At 36.3% G+C, this 18,461-nt stretch overlaps 1 protein-coding gene across 1 annotated transcript in view; it reads right to left on the reverse strand.

Moving 5' to 3' along the window:
• Positions 1-6,906: 6,906 nt before the first annotated feature.
• Positions 6,907-18,461, reverse strand: part of LOC137387291 (trehalase-like) — a 34,917-nt gene continuing 23,362 nt past the window's right edge. The window contains exons 8-12 of the mRNA XM_068073661.1: positions 14,751-14,942; positions 13,802-14,034; positions 11,465-11,695; positions 10,094-10,144; positions 6,907-7,399 (exon numbers count right to left, since the gene is read on the reverse strand). Of these exons, the coding sequence (XP_067929762.1) occupies positions 7,301-7,399; positions 10,094-10,144; positions 11,465-11,695; positions 13,802-14,034; positions 14,751-14,942 (806 nt within the window). The 3' untranslated portion in view covers positions 6,907-7,300. The remainder of the gene's footprint in view (positions 7,400-10,093; positions 10,145-11,464; positions 11,696-13,801; positions 14,035-14,750; positions 14,943-18,461) is intronic.

The raw sequence follows: 18,461 nt of genomic DNA on the forward strand, positions 1-18,461 counted from the left end.
GTGTAATGGGTGCTGGTTTATAAGAAACAAGAATATATTTATTACTAAATCTTTTATCCACGATTGACGTAGTTAGGCTCTAACTAGGATCTAGATCAAGCTTTAAAGATTAAGACATCAATACCTAACCAGCTCACTTAGACTTGACACCACAAATATATTGAACAATATAGTCATACCTCGACATACAAGCTTAATGGATTTTAGGACGAAGTTTATATTTCAATTATTTTGTATCTCAAATCAATCTTTCCTATATAAATTAACTAAACTCAAATTTATCCATTTTCACCCTCTGAAAAACCACTTAAAACAGGGTATTACGATAGAAAGCATGTTTTTAATTAATTGTTCTAATGCACTACCTACGCTAGCAATGTAACAAATAGCTGTGTAGTGGTTATGATCTTCAATAAGATGTAACATTAGCATATACAGTACTGTATGGAGTTCTTACCTTCAAGACAGATGGTACCTACTAACGACGGTGTGAGACAGGCTTAATGGCAACACATTCGGTACACTACACCTTTGCAACGCTTCATAACATAAGCTATAAATTTAACTTAAATGAACTTAGCTTACTTTACAAACACTTAAAAATGAATTTTGTTTTACTTTTCTTCTTCCAGCTTTTCTTCGCTTTTAGTCAGCTTTTTCAAACTTTTATTAAACTGATCCGACGAGAAAGACTGAGCGATGCTGTTCTCTCAAGCGGCCTCTCGCATACTCGGCCATTTTGCGGTAGCATCGAGCACCGTCTTATATGCTCGTATCTCAAATTTGGTTCATATCTTAAGGCAAATGTTTGCTCAGAATTTCCCTCATATCTCAAGGTTCTGGTATGTTGGGACACTCGTATTTTGAGGTATGACTGCCCCATAGCATAGTGAGATGTGCAGGAATAATTTATCACTTGCGTTGTGTAGGAGTACATGTATTTGCGCTGTTTTATATTTGTATATGAAAGTTATATACTTGGTTATATGTATACTTTAGTTATACATATTTGCATATGAAGTAAGTTGATGAATATTTTCCAATTATGATGAGTATACTAACATAACTCACATAGTGACAGACTACGCCAATAAATCACTGTAACAGGCGTCCTTATAAAACTGCTACTGTAACAGCTCGCATAGCTTACAGCTTGCATAGCTTGCATAGCTTGCATAACTTGCATATCTTACATAGCTTTCAGCTGACGTAGTTTACAGCTTACATTGACTGCAGCTTACATGTAGGGCAATAAATCATTAGAATGTTCTGGAACAGTATTAATAGTACATCACATATCAAACTGAGCATAGTGTGGATAAGTAATGATGATGCAACAGGGTAAGACAATTCCTGGCATTGCTCACCCAACAACTGAATTTCAGCACCAAAATAAAACTTATTAACTTGTGGGAAGCTTCAAATTTTAACAATTTAAAAATCAACTTACACAAATTTTTAGTAGAATTTATCAGAAAATATTATAATTTTTCTATCATTTGCCATTGTGGTTGATGTTTGAGGTGATCTGACCGCCAGGATGTTTAAGATCAAATTTGACAAAACTTGATTGTGAGTAAACGCTCAAAAGAATACATGCCGAAATGACATCACTAGTTTCCCAGCTGCCTGCCTCTCTCATGGTTGGTATCAGCTACTGCCTGCAAGTTGCAGTGTTAGGAGTCTCTACTCTGTCAGTCTCTTTGCCGATGTGCAATCATAGACATCATAATCACACTTTCGCTTGAATCTGAGCGGATCAACCGCGGTAGAGTTTTGTCGATTTTAATCTTGAAACATCCTGGCGGTCAAATCACCCCAAACATTAAAAACGACTATGAGTGATAAAAAAATATGAATACTTTCTGATAAAATCTACTAAAATCTAGTATAAGTTTGTCTTTAACAAGTCTCCACTGTGATTGGTTGTCAAAAACGCATGTTAGAAGTTTCAGATGAGGCTTCTATATTGACAAACCTCAGAAAAACAAATACTACAAAAGGAAATTGTTAAGTTTTTGCAAGGCTAACTCAGCTGATATTGTAATAAAGATTTATTAGGTTAATAGATACTATGTTGCCTAGCAACAGACAACATAGCATCTATTCAGCTAATAAATTCGACAAAAAATTGGTCGTGAGTAAACGTTAAAAGAAAACACATGCCGAAATGAGTTCACTAGTGACGTCAACCTAGCAACAGGCAACATAGCATCTATTAAGCTAATAAGTCTTTATTGTTATTATAATATCTAAATAAAAGTCTAAATAATACAAGTCTATGATAAAAGGGGAGGAGACAAAGACCATGCAATGTGTATATAAGCATGGCCAAGCTGACCCATGTATTACAGTTCTTGTGATAACGAAAATATCATGGCCAATATAATTTCCTACTTTGGGTTACTGCTTTATGGTGTACACCGCATCATCTATTTTTTTGTGAAATGTTGGCAAAGCATCTCTTGGCGACTCAACGGAGTACAGCAACACCTCGAAGCTGCTCTCAAGGATGAAAATTACGAGACTTCGGCTCAACTCGTTAAGGTTTGGTTATGGCCGCAAACTATTAAACCAATGGTAACACTGCGTTTACATAATTTTCTGACATCTCATGTTCGATTCGTTCACCCGGAATACGCCCTGCAGAAGCATATTTCTCTACTTAGTGTCACAAAAGATCATGCTATCTTCAGCATTCCTAAACCTGATGTTAATGTGTTTGATACAAAGAGAAGTCCTTTTCTGTACTTTCCTATGGTTTACACAGCCGAGGAGTTGTTAATCATGCCCATCGCCGCTTTCAATAAGCTTGCAGACTCGGTAGCAGATACAGACGCTAAAGTTCTATGGATATATCATACTGGAAGATGTGGCTCCACAGCCTTATCACAGATTGTGAATGCTCTGCCAAATGGAGTCACCATGTCAGAACCGTTGAGCCATGTTTCTCTCGTTCACTCATTCGCTGATCTCAAAAGTAACCCTAAAACAAATGGTGAGTACCGTCGGCTCTTTCGCAGTGTAGTACGAATGATGTTGAAACCTACTTTGAAGGATGCAGAACTAATCGCAGTCAAGTGCGCCCCTTTCAATGCGCTGCCAGACATTGACCTCCTAACGGAGATGTTTCCAAAGTTTCAAGTGATTTTTATGTACAGAGATGTAGCATCACAGATTAATTCTATGTACCGGGCTATGTATGGAATCTCGCCAGCCACATATGTCACAGGTTTCATATCAAGAAATCCTTTGCTCTTGTGGTTGTTTCCCTTCACTCAATCGATAATTATTCAGTACAATCGCTGCCACCATACCGCGGAGCACTTTCAATGGATGTCAAGTTATGACAAACGGCACTCTATTCAACAGTTTATGGGATTTGTCATATCATATGCTGAACATTGCCACCACTTCAAAAACTTTCTACTTGAACACAAGACAGCAATTCCTGCCTTCAAATATGAAATCGTTATGTCCGATCTAAAAAACCAAATGTCAAAACTGTTCGGTTTGCTAGAAATGGAGATGACGGATGAACGATGGCTCAGCGTTCAAACGGCCCTTAGCAGTGACAGCCAGGCTCAGTCAATCATTAGCAAAGATAAAGTTTCCAAGAAGCAAGTGTTGATAACTCCTAGGATGATCGAAGAAGCCAATAAATGCCTCGATTATTTTGACTTACTACAATGGGAAGAATCGCTTTCTCTACCTAACACTGTCTTTCCTGTTAACGTCAACTAATAGACATTTTACATATGACAAAAGTTCTGTTCAGTTTCTTTTTGTAAAAGAATTGAATTACATTGTGCACTTTAATTATTACCGTACATTCAATTGACAAAAGTTTGATATTAAATTTATATTAAAATATTTCTATACATATCTTTTAACTTCATGGCTTTCCAAGAAACCATAAATCTTTATTGTAAATATACATGGTTGATTAACATAAATCTTATGCTAGTACATGTTGTTCATACTTCTGCTGTTTGGAATGACTACAATCGATACATTATTAAGTTTTCATGATGAGATCGAGGATACATTAAAGAAACAGCAGTGAGATAGAGCGTTCATACAGTGGATTTCATACACCAGATTAGCCAGATACAGCTAAAGTATAACCAGCTGCTGCTTTAAAGTGGTACAACACACAAATATTAACAACTTTGTACAATAATGACTCGTGCTTAGGGTCATTCTAAAACTAATTATAGATTTGCCTCCCTGGTCTACCCTTTATGCTATGGGATGTAAATATACCAAGCAAGCCATACTTCAGAAATGCATACTTAGTGAAAAATTGGGTTGTTTTTATATTCAATTGCATCTAAAAATAAGTTACATTGTAACACTTAGCGAGGTTTGATAAATCAAAGTGAATATTATTTAAAAGTTCTCTGCAAACATGATACATGCAAAGGATATTACTATCACATTTAAAAATCCAACAATTTTGTGAGAACACGCCAGAACCATAGTGAATACTACTTAAAAGTTCTCTGCAAGCATATAGAAGTGATTTGTGCAAAGGAATATCACTATCATTTAAGTATACACATGAAAAAGTGACACAAAACAGCAAAGATATCTGGTGAAAGATCTATCCTAGAGTTGGTGTGGCAACTTCTATAGGAAGACAAAATTTGAAGGGTTTGTGTTTAGATTACAAAACTAATCATTGTAAAAACCAATCATTTTTGGAGAACATGATAGATTATAACAGGTGATAAGCTGTTTACAAATTTGGCGAGTTGTTTTAAAACTACAGATTGAATGTTACAATTGTTTTAGTACAGAATAAAAACCTAAAAATGAGATACTTTGCTAGCTTGTAACACTAATACCATGGCTTTTTGTCAACTGATACCAAGGCTTCCTGTCAACTGATACCAAGGCTTCCTGTCAAATGATACCATGGCTTCCTGTCAACAAAGTTTACAGCCTTCCTTCATAAAAAAATAGGAGGGGTCATAATACCTTTGAATTTTCAAATACAGTTCAGAATAGTGGAATGTTCAGAGCCTTACTGTTAATCTCGCTCACTGTGGCAGCACAGGATATATTTGAATGGTCTTAAATGTACTGCTTGACAAACACACCTTAGATATCATCGCCATCAGGCTTGCAGATTGAATTTAGAAAGGGGCTGTATGAGAATCGGAAAATTTCAAGAACATCTTTGGGTTGGTACAAGCTTAAGTCACAGTCATTAGCTTGGCAAACATGGACTTAAAGAGAAAATATTAGCTTGGCAAACATGGACTTAAAGTGAAAGTATTAACTTGGCAAACATGGACTTAAAGTGAAAGTATTAGCTTGGCAAACATGGACTTAAAGTGAAAGTATTAACTTGGCAAACATGGACTTAAAGTGAAAGTATTAACTTGGCAAACATGGACTTAAAGTGAAAGTATTAGCTCGGTAAACATGGACTTAAAGTGAAAGTATTAACTTGGCAAACATGGACTTAAAGTGAAAGTATTAGCTTGGCAAACATGGACTTGAAGTGAAAGTATTAACTTGGCAAACATGGACTTAAAGTGAAAGTATTAACTTGGCAAACATGGACTTAAAGTGAAAGTATTAGCTTGGCAAACATGGAGTTAAAGTGAAAGTATTAACTTGGCAAACATGGACTTAAAGTGAAAGTATTAACTTGGCAAACATGGACTTAAAGTGAAAGTATTAACTTGGCAAACATGGACTTAAAGTGAAAGTTTAAAGAGAAACTCGGGAAACCAAACAGCTGATAGCAATCTGTAAGTTTTTAGATGATCTGCCTGAACCTTTGAAGGAAATAAGTCGGGTAAGCTGGGTAGGGGTACTAGGGAAGGCCTACACATAGCTAATACAACTAGTAAAACAAACTTCCTACTAAAACTAAGGTTCACAGAGTCCAATGGACAAACCAATAATTTTATTTGACTCGTCTCATTGGTGAGATACTGTAGGTTTTATCATTTTGGGACTTCCCCAGCTAACAAATGTGTATGAAGATGCTTTTTACATTTTGTACATAAATATGTGAGTCATCGTTAATAAAATACGTAAGACTAAACATAGTGTGTAGAAAGGAAACATTGCTAAGGATTTAGAGATTGTTTATAAAAAAGGTAGCCATGGTACCAGTGCAGTGAGTGCACTAATGTGAAAGTCTTTAAAGACAGCCAGATGATAGTCATTAGACTGATGATAGACATCAGATGATAGTCATGATAGTTTTAACCCATATGGCTGGAAACACCCAGCGTACCGAGCCAATTCCTATCGCGATTTGTGCCTTTGAAATGAATGCACGAAAACTGCAGCAACCAACATTAAAATAGTGGTAGATACATAAATTAATATGCAAGCTAAACTGAAAAGTTTTTCTACCAGCTGATATTATTTTTATGTAGATAGGCTTGCACAGATTTTGCAGCGAAGGTCTCAATTTGTTGAAGCTGTGATTTTTATATTTTAATACACCAAATTTAAATACACCAACTCTTTTTGACATCAGGCATCGGTGAACTTACAAACATAATAGTGCTCATACATGCATACTTTGTTAATGATGTCTGGAGTTGTGTTCCTATTAAATGCTTCTCTACAAAAGTTGGTAGACTAGGGTAAGATATACACCTCGATTACATGCTTACAGCTTAAAACTTGTTGCAGAATTTCGTTGAAACATAGGTTAGGTTTTATAACGATTTAAAAATAAATTTTTAAGCTACAGCAACCAATAGGGTAATGACGGCATCTGTGCTTAGCTAAGAAGTCGCTTGCATATAATTACACGGTTTGCTATAATTGAATTATTCCTGTAAAATATATATGTTTAAAGGAATCGTTGAAAATTAATGTAATATTTTATATGATATATATATATATATATATATATATTGGGGTGCTTTGTTAACCCAGTATAGCTTGGTATATATAAAGAATAATAACAAACTTTAGCCAGACTATAGATCTAAGTTTGTACTATCACATCCAGGAAGTGAGCTGATTGCACAACGTCACTCAGTGAAAATAAATAGCATTGATTAAAACAAGTAAAAAAGGTGAAACAACTCCAAGATCATACTTTAGGCTAATAAGGTTAGAGAAAGCTTCAGAGGTTATGATTTTTGTCATTGAGAGCAATGGGGCATCAATAAAAAACCAGTTAAACTGCAGAAAACAATCATATAGCCTGTTTAAAACTAAGTTAAGATTGCAAGGTGTTAGAACAGTGAGCTATTAAAGAAATGAGTGTATCAGTAGAAAGATTCGCTAGAGAGTTTTTACTTAAATGTCTAGTCATCTAGAGCCAGCTCAGGGTCATCTCAGGGTCATCGAGGACCATATCAGGGTAAAGATTAAGGAAATCTAGTATCACACCATTCGACCATCCAAAGCCAACCTACAATGATATATATAATTAAAATTGTGGAATGCTGGAAAGTGCAGGAGTACTACAGAGTAATGCATATGTACATACATAAAAACAAGATTACAGAAAGATAATTTTTGTATATTATAGACAACTCCATATTTGGGCATTAATTTATTTTGGATGAAATCTAGGAGCCATACAAATATATCTGTCCTGGCTCTTCAGCACAATAAATGCAGAATGCATAAAAATACAACGGCTTAGAGAAAACTAAAAAAATAAATGGAATTTTGTAAACCATATATTTATACATATATTTGTTGTATATATTTATTATATGTATATATAAAGACATATACATATAATAAATATATAAATATAATGTATATATAAATATATATATTTATCATATATATTATGTATATACATATAGATTTATTATACATATATTTATATACATTATAAAAATATCATATATAATAACCAAATATATATACATAACCATATTAATATTTTATCTAATATTTACATATTTTACTATTTATTTTCATAGGTATATTATATATATCACACATATATTTTTTATTAATATATATTTATAAATTTCATCTCTTATTTATAGTTATATATTCTAATACAACTGATATATAGTAAACCCGAATAGAGTGTGTAACACTTTACATATGAATACAAACATGTATATGTATATAGCAACACTCGAGATGGAAAGTGCTATCACCAGTACTCAGAATTAATCCCATATATATCCTGTGATTACTCAGGAGATGCGTGAAAAGCAGGTTCAAATACGTTATAATCACTGAGAAGATAACTCTCATCTCAATTACTCCATGAACAGGTACTGCTTGACAAGCGCCTAACCGTTCTTACCACATTGAAGTCATCCCTCCGCAAATATTTGTATAGAAAAAGTGAGCCAACACCATTTCTGCTTTGCAATCTAATTTTCAATCTATAAAGCATTGGGCCTAGTTATCCGATGGCAATTTCCTTTCACTCAGCCAGTCTGCAACCAGCAATTCTGCTGTTGTTATTTGCAGAGCAGAAACTATTTTACACAAACAGTAACAGCCTCAGATTGACATTCATCAAACTTGATAATCAGTAATTCAATATTAGCAAATCAGTCCAGCTGCATTCCTTAAACATGTTCCCTTCATTCAGCACTGGCTTTACATCACAGTGTATATGGTACAGCACTGGCTATACATCACAGTGTATATGGTACAGCACTGGCTATACATCACAGTGTATATGGTACAGCACTGGCTATACATCACAGTGTATATGGTACAGCACTGGCTATACATCACAGTGTATATGGTACAGCACTGGCTATACATCACAGTGTATATGGTACAGCACTGGCTATACATCACAGTGTATATGGTACAGCACTGGCTATACATCACAGTGTATATGGTACAGCACTGGCGATACATCACAGCAGTGTTTTTTCATTTTGAGTTTTAAAATCGCTACTATTTTCGCGTATTCACTGCAACTTACTAAAAACTATAATAGCTATCAGAGGTGTTGCCGCAGATAATATGTAATGCCAATAGAGATAATGAAACTCTGATGGAAGAGGACAGGAGATACTCTGATGCCTATAAGAGAATGTATGAAGAATACAATGCATAGCACGATGCATGGACTGAGTTTAAAGGTGAACTTACACAAAATCTTTATAAATTTTCGCTTGAGCTGAGCATTTTAAACGTGATCAAGTTTTGTCGATTTTAATCTTGAAACATCTTGACAGCCACATCGCCTCAAACATCAAAAACCATCACAAATGATAGAAAAATACCGATAATTTTTAATAAAATCTACGAAATTTTGTATAAGTTCGTGTTTAACTGTTTAAATTTTTTACCCAAGTTATTTACAAGTGCAACAGCTGTAAATACAGTGTCATTGAAGTTGGCTATGACACGCCACACTTACCCAAGTTATTTACAAGTGCAACAGCTGTAAATACAGTGTCATTGAAGTTGGTTATGACACGCCACACTTAAAATTGGGGACACACACTTATCACAGACATTCCTGAACGGATGCACATTGCCCAGCAGAAGCCTGGTGAGTCTATAGATAAAAATCAAACTTTACAAAATTGCAAAATTTGGGAACAAAAAAGCTTCAGTCTGGTTGTTGCATTTTGTTAAAATTGATTGTTTTCAAGTTCTATTATTTGGGAGTTGTTTTTCCTCTGTAACTCAACGAGATAATACAAATAACTGTGCTGTGAAAAAACAGGCAGTCAGAAGACTTCCTGTTTTTTGCTTTCTGAAGTCAGAAGTCGAAATGGACAATGGCAAAAAGTGGAGATGAGAAAAGAAGCGCGCCTAGAAAAACGCTTAGCCTAAGAACCAATAGATACCCTCCCCTTGTTAACCCCAGGCAGGCCAGCCATGTTCAGCGGTTCCTACTGGTTTCCCTGGTCTATGCTGATTCACTCAATGAACAGCAAGCACAGATCTTCAAGTACATATTACACAATAAAACACAACACTGGTTTTAGTAAATTTCAAGTTTCAAACAATATTTTGCTTTGACCGGCACAATTAGTAAAAGTTAAAAAAGTGGCAAACATATCTGTCAACACCTTCATAAAAGACGCTGAACCATCTTTTAAAAAAGAAAAGAACGTCAAAGGTTACTGTAGCATGGGTCATCACAAAAGCAACAGCTTACCTGCACTTCATACTCGCCACCCTGTCCTGCCTTTCCATTGACTGCATCATACTAAAGAACAGTGAGTCAGAGGTGATGCATCATACTACAGAACAGTGAGTCAAAGGTCATACTACAGAACAGTGAGTCAGAGGTGATACATCATACTATAGAACAGTGAGTCAGAGGTGATGCATCATACTACAGAACAGTAAGTCAGAGGTGATACATCATACTACAGAACAGTAAGTCAGAGGTGATGCATCATACTACAGAACAGTGAGTCAGAGGTGATACATCATACTACAGAACAGTGAGTCAGAGGTGATGCATCATACTACAGAACAGTGAGTCAGAGGTGATACATCATACTACAGAACAGCGAGTCAGAGGTGATACACCATACTACAGTATAGTGAATCAGAGGGGATGCATCATAATACAAAACAGTGAGTCAGAGGTGATACATCATACTACAGAACAGCGAGTAAAAGGTGATACACCATACTACAGAATAGTGAGTCAGAGGTGATGCATCATACTACAGAATAGTCAGTCAGAGGGGATGCATCATACTACAGAATAGTGAGTCAGAGGGGATGCATCATACTACAGAATAGTGAGTCAGAGGTGATGCATCATACTACAGATTAGTGAGTCAGAGGTGATGCATCATACTACAGAACAGTGAGTCAAAGGTGATGCATCATACTACAGAACAGTGAGTCAGAGGTGATGCATCATACTACAGAACAGTGAGCCAGAGGTGATGCATCATACTACAGAACAGTGAGTCAGAGGTGATGCATCATAATATAAAACAGTGAGTCAGAGGTGATACATCATACTACAGAACAGTGAGTCAGAGGTGATACATCATACTACAGAGCAGTGAGTCAGAGGTGATGCATCATACTACAGAACAGTGAGTCAGAGGTGATGCATCATACTACAGAACAGTGAGTCAGAGGTGATGCATCATACTACAGAACAGTGAGTCAGAGGTGATGCACCATACTACAGAATATATCATAATATATGAATATAACAATACAAGAGCTCCTTTCTTAAAGTCATTCTACTGCATTTAACATTATTCACATTATAGATTATGTGTTCATTTACTTGGGTTCAGTACGTTTACAGATACTGTATATATTGTACATAAGTACAGAATATGTACATATACTGCGCCTATTGTATATATATCGTACATAAGTACGGAATATGTACATATACTTATCTACACCAATTTCAACGCGTTGACCAGAAAGACAGTCTCTAAAACTCCTCAAGTAACCAAAGCCATTCAAGTTTTTACCCTAACATACTAATGAGACAAAATGGAACTGATTTTTCTAAATGTAAAATGCTATGGAAAGAGACACTGACCTTCTCAAACATGTAGTTATTCAGTTGCCATGCACTCCAGTTGCATCTCACCCATTTGCTAGCAAGCTGATAAGCAAACTTCTGAGCAACAGGATTAGACGATTTCTGAAATGCTCGAACCCACATATGTTGCAGGGGTGGCCAGGCATTGGGATAGTCCCACTGTTGCTTGGATTCACACAGGGACGTTGGAATGCCACACTCGAGTGATCCAACCGAAGGCTCTTCATTCTGCGATATTTAATTAGATGAAGTTACTGCTGTATAGAGATGATAAAATACAGTTTAGCCTCTCACTGCAAAATCAATTTGTTCCAGAAATAATTTCATAATTAGAAAATTTTGTATGTAGGAACTGATTTTACCATACATATTTGCCCTAAACCATTCTAAGCGCCCACTAAACGCGGACAGAAAATTTGTATAAATTATAAATACACTAGCCAAATGCTCGACGTTGGTAAGGTAATAAAATAACTACCCGATGAATTTGAGTAAATTACCTCGTAAGCTAGTAGTCTAAATCTTTACTAAAACAATAGCCATGCTTGAAACCAGCTTAATAATCGTAACAATCAAATGTGCTAGTTAATGACCTTGAGCGCTTTAAGCGTGTGTGGTTTAAGGAGTGTTTAAGATATATCGAATATCTTCACTATTATAATAATAGTGATTATAACAATAATTATAATAATTATAACAATAACAATTATAACAATAATTGTTCACTATGCACAGCTGGATGCATAGTCTGTAATAGATAAGCTCGCTGCCTCCAGAAATGGAGGTTCAAAGATCAGAATCTTTGCAAAGCAGATTTTTCATTCCCAATACTTTATCACTATAACTGGACACATGGAAGAACCGACAAATCAACAAACAAAGGACAAACATTGAGATTTATATATATATATATATATAAATGTAATTATTAAAACCTGTAACAAATCCATGTTAGAATTATATTACTATACAATAAATAGAGAAAGTACACATGGAAAGAAAGAACAGAGAAATAGTGAGTAAAAACTACGAGGCTAAGCGAATACGGCTGGTAGGGAAAAGATGGCGTCAGAAGTGGGCGCTGTATTGTTATTTTAGTTTTTTTGAGAATAATTGTTTTTAAGAATGCAAGTAAAAAAATATATTTACATCGGCACAAACTATGTCATCATACAGAAAACACAGAACTTGAATTGATGGAAACAAAAGTTGTCCTACTCTGTGTGTGATATAATGCAAATCCAAATTACTGTATACAAGAAAGAAATGCAAAACACTTGTTTAAAGATTTTTCCAAACAAATGGCACTGAGTGAAATACACTGCCTGTCATACCCAAGGGAAAAAAATGGGCCAAGATATGAAATAAACAGACCAAAATGCGAAAGGCTTTTCGACATATCTAGAAAAATCTTTCGAAAGTTAAAGGAAAATTTCTATCAAAAGACTTTTTGCGGTTTGCAAATTTCATATGTAGAGTGTTTCACAAGTAGAGGCTCCCTCGTTCTTTGAACGTACAGAAATTTTCTGGGACAGCCAAACAACTGAATAATGTTTTCAAGCCAAACCACCGAAAGCAGTAACGAGGAAAAACTAGAGTAGAAACTGCTTTTACGAATTGATATTAATAAATCACACTTTCTCCTTGTGTGTGTCTGATAACCAGCGCAAACACCATGCGTTTCCACTTGTTTTGGACGATTTCATAACAATTTCACACGCATATACTCTGTGCTTTCCACCAAAAGTATTTGGTTACAAAACTCTGGCAGGTTTCTGAGTACCAACCTCTCAAACACCCGCCTCCGGTAGCCAACAATGGCATTGCCAGTCTTACTGCTCGTAAATCATAAAATTGGAATAGTTGAAAACCAAAGGGTAGACATTGCCTGCTCTATTTCCATGATTGCGTTCCCATTTTAGCAGATAAACAATGTGAATAAACCAGTACAACTAATTCAGTGTACGCTATGCTATATATTACCTTCTTTTTTAAAATGCATTTTCTGGTAAAGTAATAAAAAAAATGCTACTGATGCTACGGTTTGAGATTGAGGAAAAAGACTGCATCATTCAGGATTCAAACCAACAAGATGGGGCTTCACAGCCTGGCGCACTACCTGCCAATCATTCGCCTTCCAAGGACTATAGAATTATTGTGTACCTACTTATTCTCTGTGCTTTAATGGCACAACCAACTATCTCTCATGACCCTCGAAACTGCCAAGGTACTGGTATTATGTAAAACATATTGCCGCACTACCAGATACCTGTGACATGCATCAACTGTTTCTCTAATAACTTGACTCATTCTCTATCACTGCATAAAAACTACCTTGAGATAGTTGAGAAGCTTTTGAACTTTTCTTTCCTGCTCTTCCTGGGTTCCTCCGTGACAGCCAGTAAACACAGGAGCTATCATCGAAGCAAAGAAACGCGTGTCTCTTTTGCCAGTATTTAAATGGAAGTCGAACCAAGCACCTTTGCTTTCATCCCAAAAGAGCTGTTCCAGATGTTGGAGCATTTCCAAGTATTTCTCACCATAATAGGAAGCCCTCGATTTATTTCCTGCAACGTAACATGTTCACTGTTAGTATGTATGCTGCAATACAACTGGTTTAATAATGCATACATGAAGTAACTAGTCTGTGAAAATATAGGCAGAAATTAAATTTAGTTTCATCGTGAAGAAGCAAAAGAAGTCCAGTTATTTAGCTAAACCCTTAGCAAAATACATTGCGAGACTACTACTAGACTTGTAATAACAGAATATATTGAGAGACTAGTACTAGACTCTTGTAATATCAGAATATATTGCGAGGTTAGTAGTACTAGACACTTGTAATAACAGAATATATTGAGAGACTAGTAGTACTAGACTCTTGTAATATCAGAATATATTGAGAGATTAGTAGTACTAGACTCTTGTAATATCAGAATATATTGAGAGACTAGTTTAGACTCTTTTAATAACAGAATATATTGAGAGACTAGTACTAGACTCTTGTAATAGCAAAATATATTGAGAGACTCCTACTAAACTCTCGTGATATCAGACTACATTGGAAGACTACAATGACGGTGCCAAAGTTTTTCAAAATAAAACTTTTAAATCCATGCGTATGCCAGAGTACCGGAGTAGTAAAATAACTCCCAAATTACCAGCTGTAAATTCATGCCTAGTGTTTTTTAGTCTACCCCCTGGTAAAACAACAAACGTAACAATCACATCTCTCCTTATGATGACGGTACTGCCGATAGATTTAGTTGTGCTTCTTAGTCACCTAGTCGCTGATGAAACTCCATTAGCAGTCGTGTGTTCCAGCAGAGAAAGGCATTGAGGTCTACAGGAACAACATTTCGAGTAGCTATAGAGCTCAAAGCTGAACTCTTTTCTGGATCATACCATCTGGAAGAGAAATCCCAGCCAGACTCTGCAGCTGAAGCCAGATCAGAAAACAGTTTTGCTCTGTTCTCTGTAATGTACCAACTGTCTTGGTTATGAAGGATCAGTTACATTTACACAAATTACAAGCTACAAGATGAGAACCCGAAACCACAAACTGTAACCAGTAATCAGTAACAGCAACTAGTAAAGAAGTTTTCCTACATAATGTAAAAGCAATATTATAGTTTTAAAAGCGCATTTAAGTAAATAGTAATTTAAAAAGTTACAATAAAAGCAATAAATTAGTATTTAAGTAATTGTTGTGACTAGATTCAATATTAATAACGCAAAAAACCATATGATCAGAGTCACAGTTCTGTGACATCACATGTTTTGTGATTGGCTAGTGGCTGCCCAACCTAATTTCATTTAACAATACTATTATAGTTAGTGATACTGTTTACTTGAATAGCACTTCGATAATAAAAGGCCAGCCCTTAGACCTAGAAATGAAAACTTGCAGTAACCACATTTTTTTACTTGAGGCAGCTCTTTGGTTAAAAAGGTTAATCAAAGTGCCATCAGTGACTCTCTGAGAGTGACTGACTGTTCAAGTACAACAGCGCTTGACATAAGACTGCCTTACATAATTATGATACATATTACATATTATTATTACATACATATTATTATTACATACATGATTAATCATCACAATACAATGCCCATAGACAAGATATGAACAGGTTTGCTACGATAGCGTCTTACGTTACGGAAATGAAATGTTATTTTTTTCACGACGGTGAATCGACAGCTAGAGTTATGATAATTTATCTACATTGAAGGAATCAACATACTGTTATGTCAGGATGCCATGTGAGCGATTAATTAACGAACCGCAAACATAACACATGCAACTCTACTTTTTCTTCTTCTTTTAGCTTTTCCCCATTCAGGGGTCACTTCACAAATGGTTTATCCTGGTACAGAATACACTGTGAGCATTTGCACATGAGATTTGGCACAGGATCAATCGAGGTTGGATACCCTTCCTAACACCATCAATGGTCCTTCTGTGATTCGAACCAATGCCCTACTGATTGTATGCCTGCGTACTAACCACTGAATAACAGCTGCTCCTTATGCCCAAATGTACTAAATAAACTATATACTCTACACCAGGGGTGCTCAACCTTTTCATAGTGAGGGCCAATATGAAAAATTATCTGTAGGCAGGGGGCCGAGATTACATCTACATAAGTTAGGTCAAAGTTGCTATACTCCTTGTTTGCACACAGAGTTCCGTGAACTGATTAATTAAGATTTACAGTGCTATTTACAGTAAACTTTATTTAGGTTAGTAAAATAAATTGTACAACTAAAGTAAATGAGATATACATGTACAGGTACATAAATTGAACATTTCATGGACAGTTACAAACACTAAAACATGTAATTAGATATTTCAGTGTGATACTTGGCATTGCTTTTCTCTGACTATTCTATCAATGTCAGGCTGGGTAGCTGAGGAAGCCAGTCTTAGTTGCTGGGTCAAGTGTTCATCAGTGATAGTTGTCCTGTATTTATTTTTGGTATGCTTCATACGGCTGAAGAACTGCTCGCATAGATAAGTCGAACCAAACAAACTGCCCATGAGTAAAGTATGTTTGTATAGGCCTGGAAATTTTGTTTTGGAAGAAAATCACGGTAAAATTCTACAAGTTCATGGCTGTTGTGATGCTGGCTCAGCCTTTTATCAGCTTGAATATCAATCAGTTCCATTTGTAGAGGAGCAGGTGCTTCTTCTGCGTCGACTGAGAATGGGTCTTCAAAGATGTTGATATGCATGCAAGTGCCATCAAATTGAGCAAACCTTCTGCCAAATTCAGCAGCAAGGCCAGTCAGGAGCTTTGCATATGGCTCTGCACTGACATGATTTTCAACACTCTGTTGTCGCTCCAGCAGGCTCTTAAAATGTGTGCAGTTTCCATTTTGAAGTTGATCGACCCACAGATTTAATTTACACCGGAAAGCTGTTATATGGCTTCACAGAGATGATACATGCTGCTGCTTTCCCTGTAGTTTGCGGTTGAGATCCGCCATATGCTCAGTAATGTCTGCCAGGAAAGCAAGATCATTTATCCATACCACATTTCTGAATTCTTCATGGTTACGTCCTTTGCCTCTCATAAAAGTATCGATGGGATCTAAAAGACTGAGAAACCGACGAAGTGTTTTTGCACTACTGAGCCATCTTACTTTACAATACTATGTCACGTCTTGAAATTCTCTTCAATCTCCTTCAGCATCTCTTTGAACTGGCGGTGGCTCAAAGCTCGAGCCCTTATGTAGTTTACGGTGGATACAACCAATTCCATGACATGTCCCATCTTAAGGTGCTGTGCTCCTAAATTTTCCTGGTGAATGATGCAGTGGTACACGATAGGAGGGACATTCCACACTCTGGACTTCAACAGCAAGCCAATTAAGCCTGTGTGTTCTCCAGTCATTGCCGGCGCACCATCAGTGCATATCCCTGATAACTTCTCAAGTGGTAGATTGAAATCTTTAAGTTCTTTGAGCGGGTTGTCGAATATGTCTTGACCAGTTGTGGTGCCGTGAAGGCTGCTCATTGTGAGAAAATCCTCTGTGATGCTGAACTGATCATCAATACCTCTGACCATGATGGCAAGTTGTGCTATGTCTGAATTATCTGTACTCTCATCAAGCGCAATGCTAAAGTAGATAAAATTGCTTGCAACCTCTGAGTTTGCGCTCAATGTCCTTACTCAATGTTTCAATCCTTCTAATTATTGTGTGTCTTGATGAAGAGATGCTCTCCAGTGCTTCTTTCTTGTCGGGGCAAAACTCTTCCACAAATGCTGTCAGTACCTACAATACAATAGTCAATAACAATACTTTCATGTGCTGTTGAATATGCTGATAAAATTTAAATAAAACATAAAATGCATGCAAATATAATACACATATAAATGGTACCCAAACAAGAACCGGTAATATTCAGCATATTGATGAAATAGAGATAAACTTACCTCTTTTGCGAACTCTCCATGTTGAAATGGCAGCTGCCTCTGGCCAATTTTGTTAGCTATCACCAAACTACACTTTGTTGTAGCCTTTTCACTGATTTCAGTGTAGCGGGTGAACAAGCGCTGCTGTGATGCGAGATTTTTTGACAGTGTTTCATACTTCTCTGCTCTCTCTCAGCCACTGTGCTGGTCATACTGTTGTGCATGGCGAGTAGTATAATGCCGTCGAATATTATATTCTTTGAGAACTGCTATAATTTGGTTGCAAACTACGCAGACAGCCTGATTTACAGAGTGGTGTTTCACAAAATAGCTTAATTTCCAATCGTTATTAAATTCTCTGCCCTCTTTGTCTATCTTCCTTTTACTTGCCATGCTTGTGTTTAAATGAATGAACCGATTTATAAACCAACAGTTAGCAGGTCAGTTAGGGAAATTCCCTAAAAACTGGGGATTTTACCCACATGTGCAGTAATATCAGACAGGGAGAAAAAAGTGATGCAAGGGAAGGGGATTTCCAAGAGTCATAGCATAGCTGTTAACATGGTCAGAAAGTG

The sequence above is a fragment of the Watersipora subatra genome, chromosome 2, assembly GCF_963576615.1.
Source record: "Watersipora subatra chromosome 2, tzWatSuba1.1, whole genome shotgun sequence".
NCBI lineage: Eukaryota > Metazoa > Bryozoa > Gymnolaemata > Cheilostomatida > Watersiporidae > Watersipora > Watersipora subatra.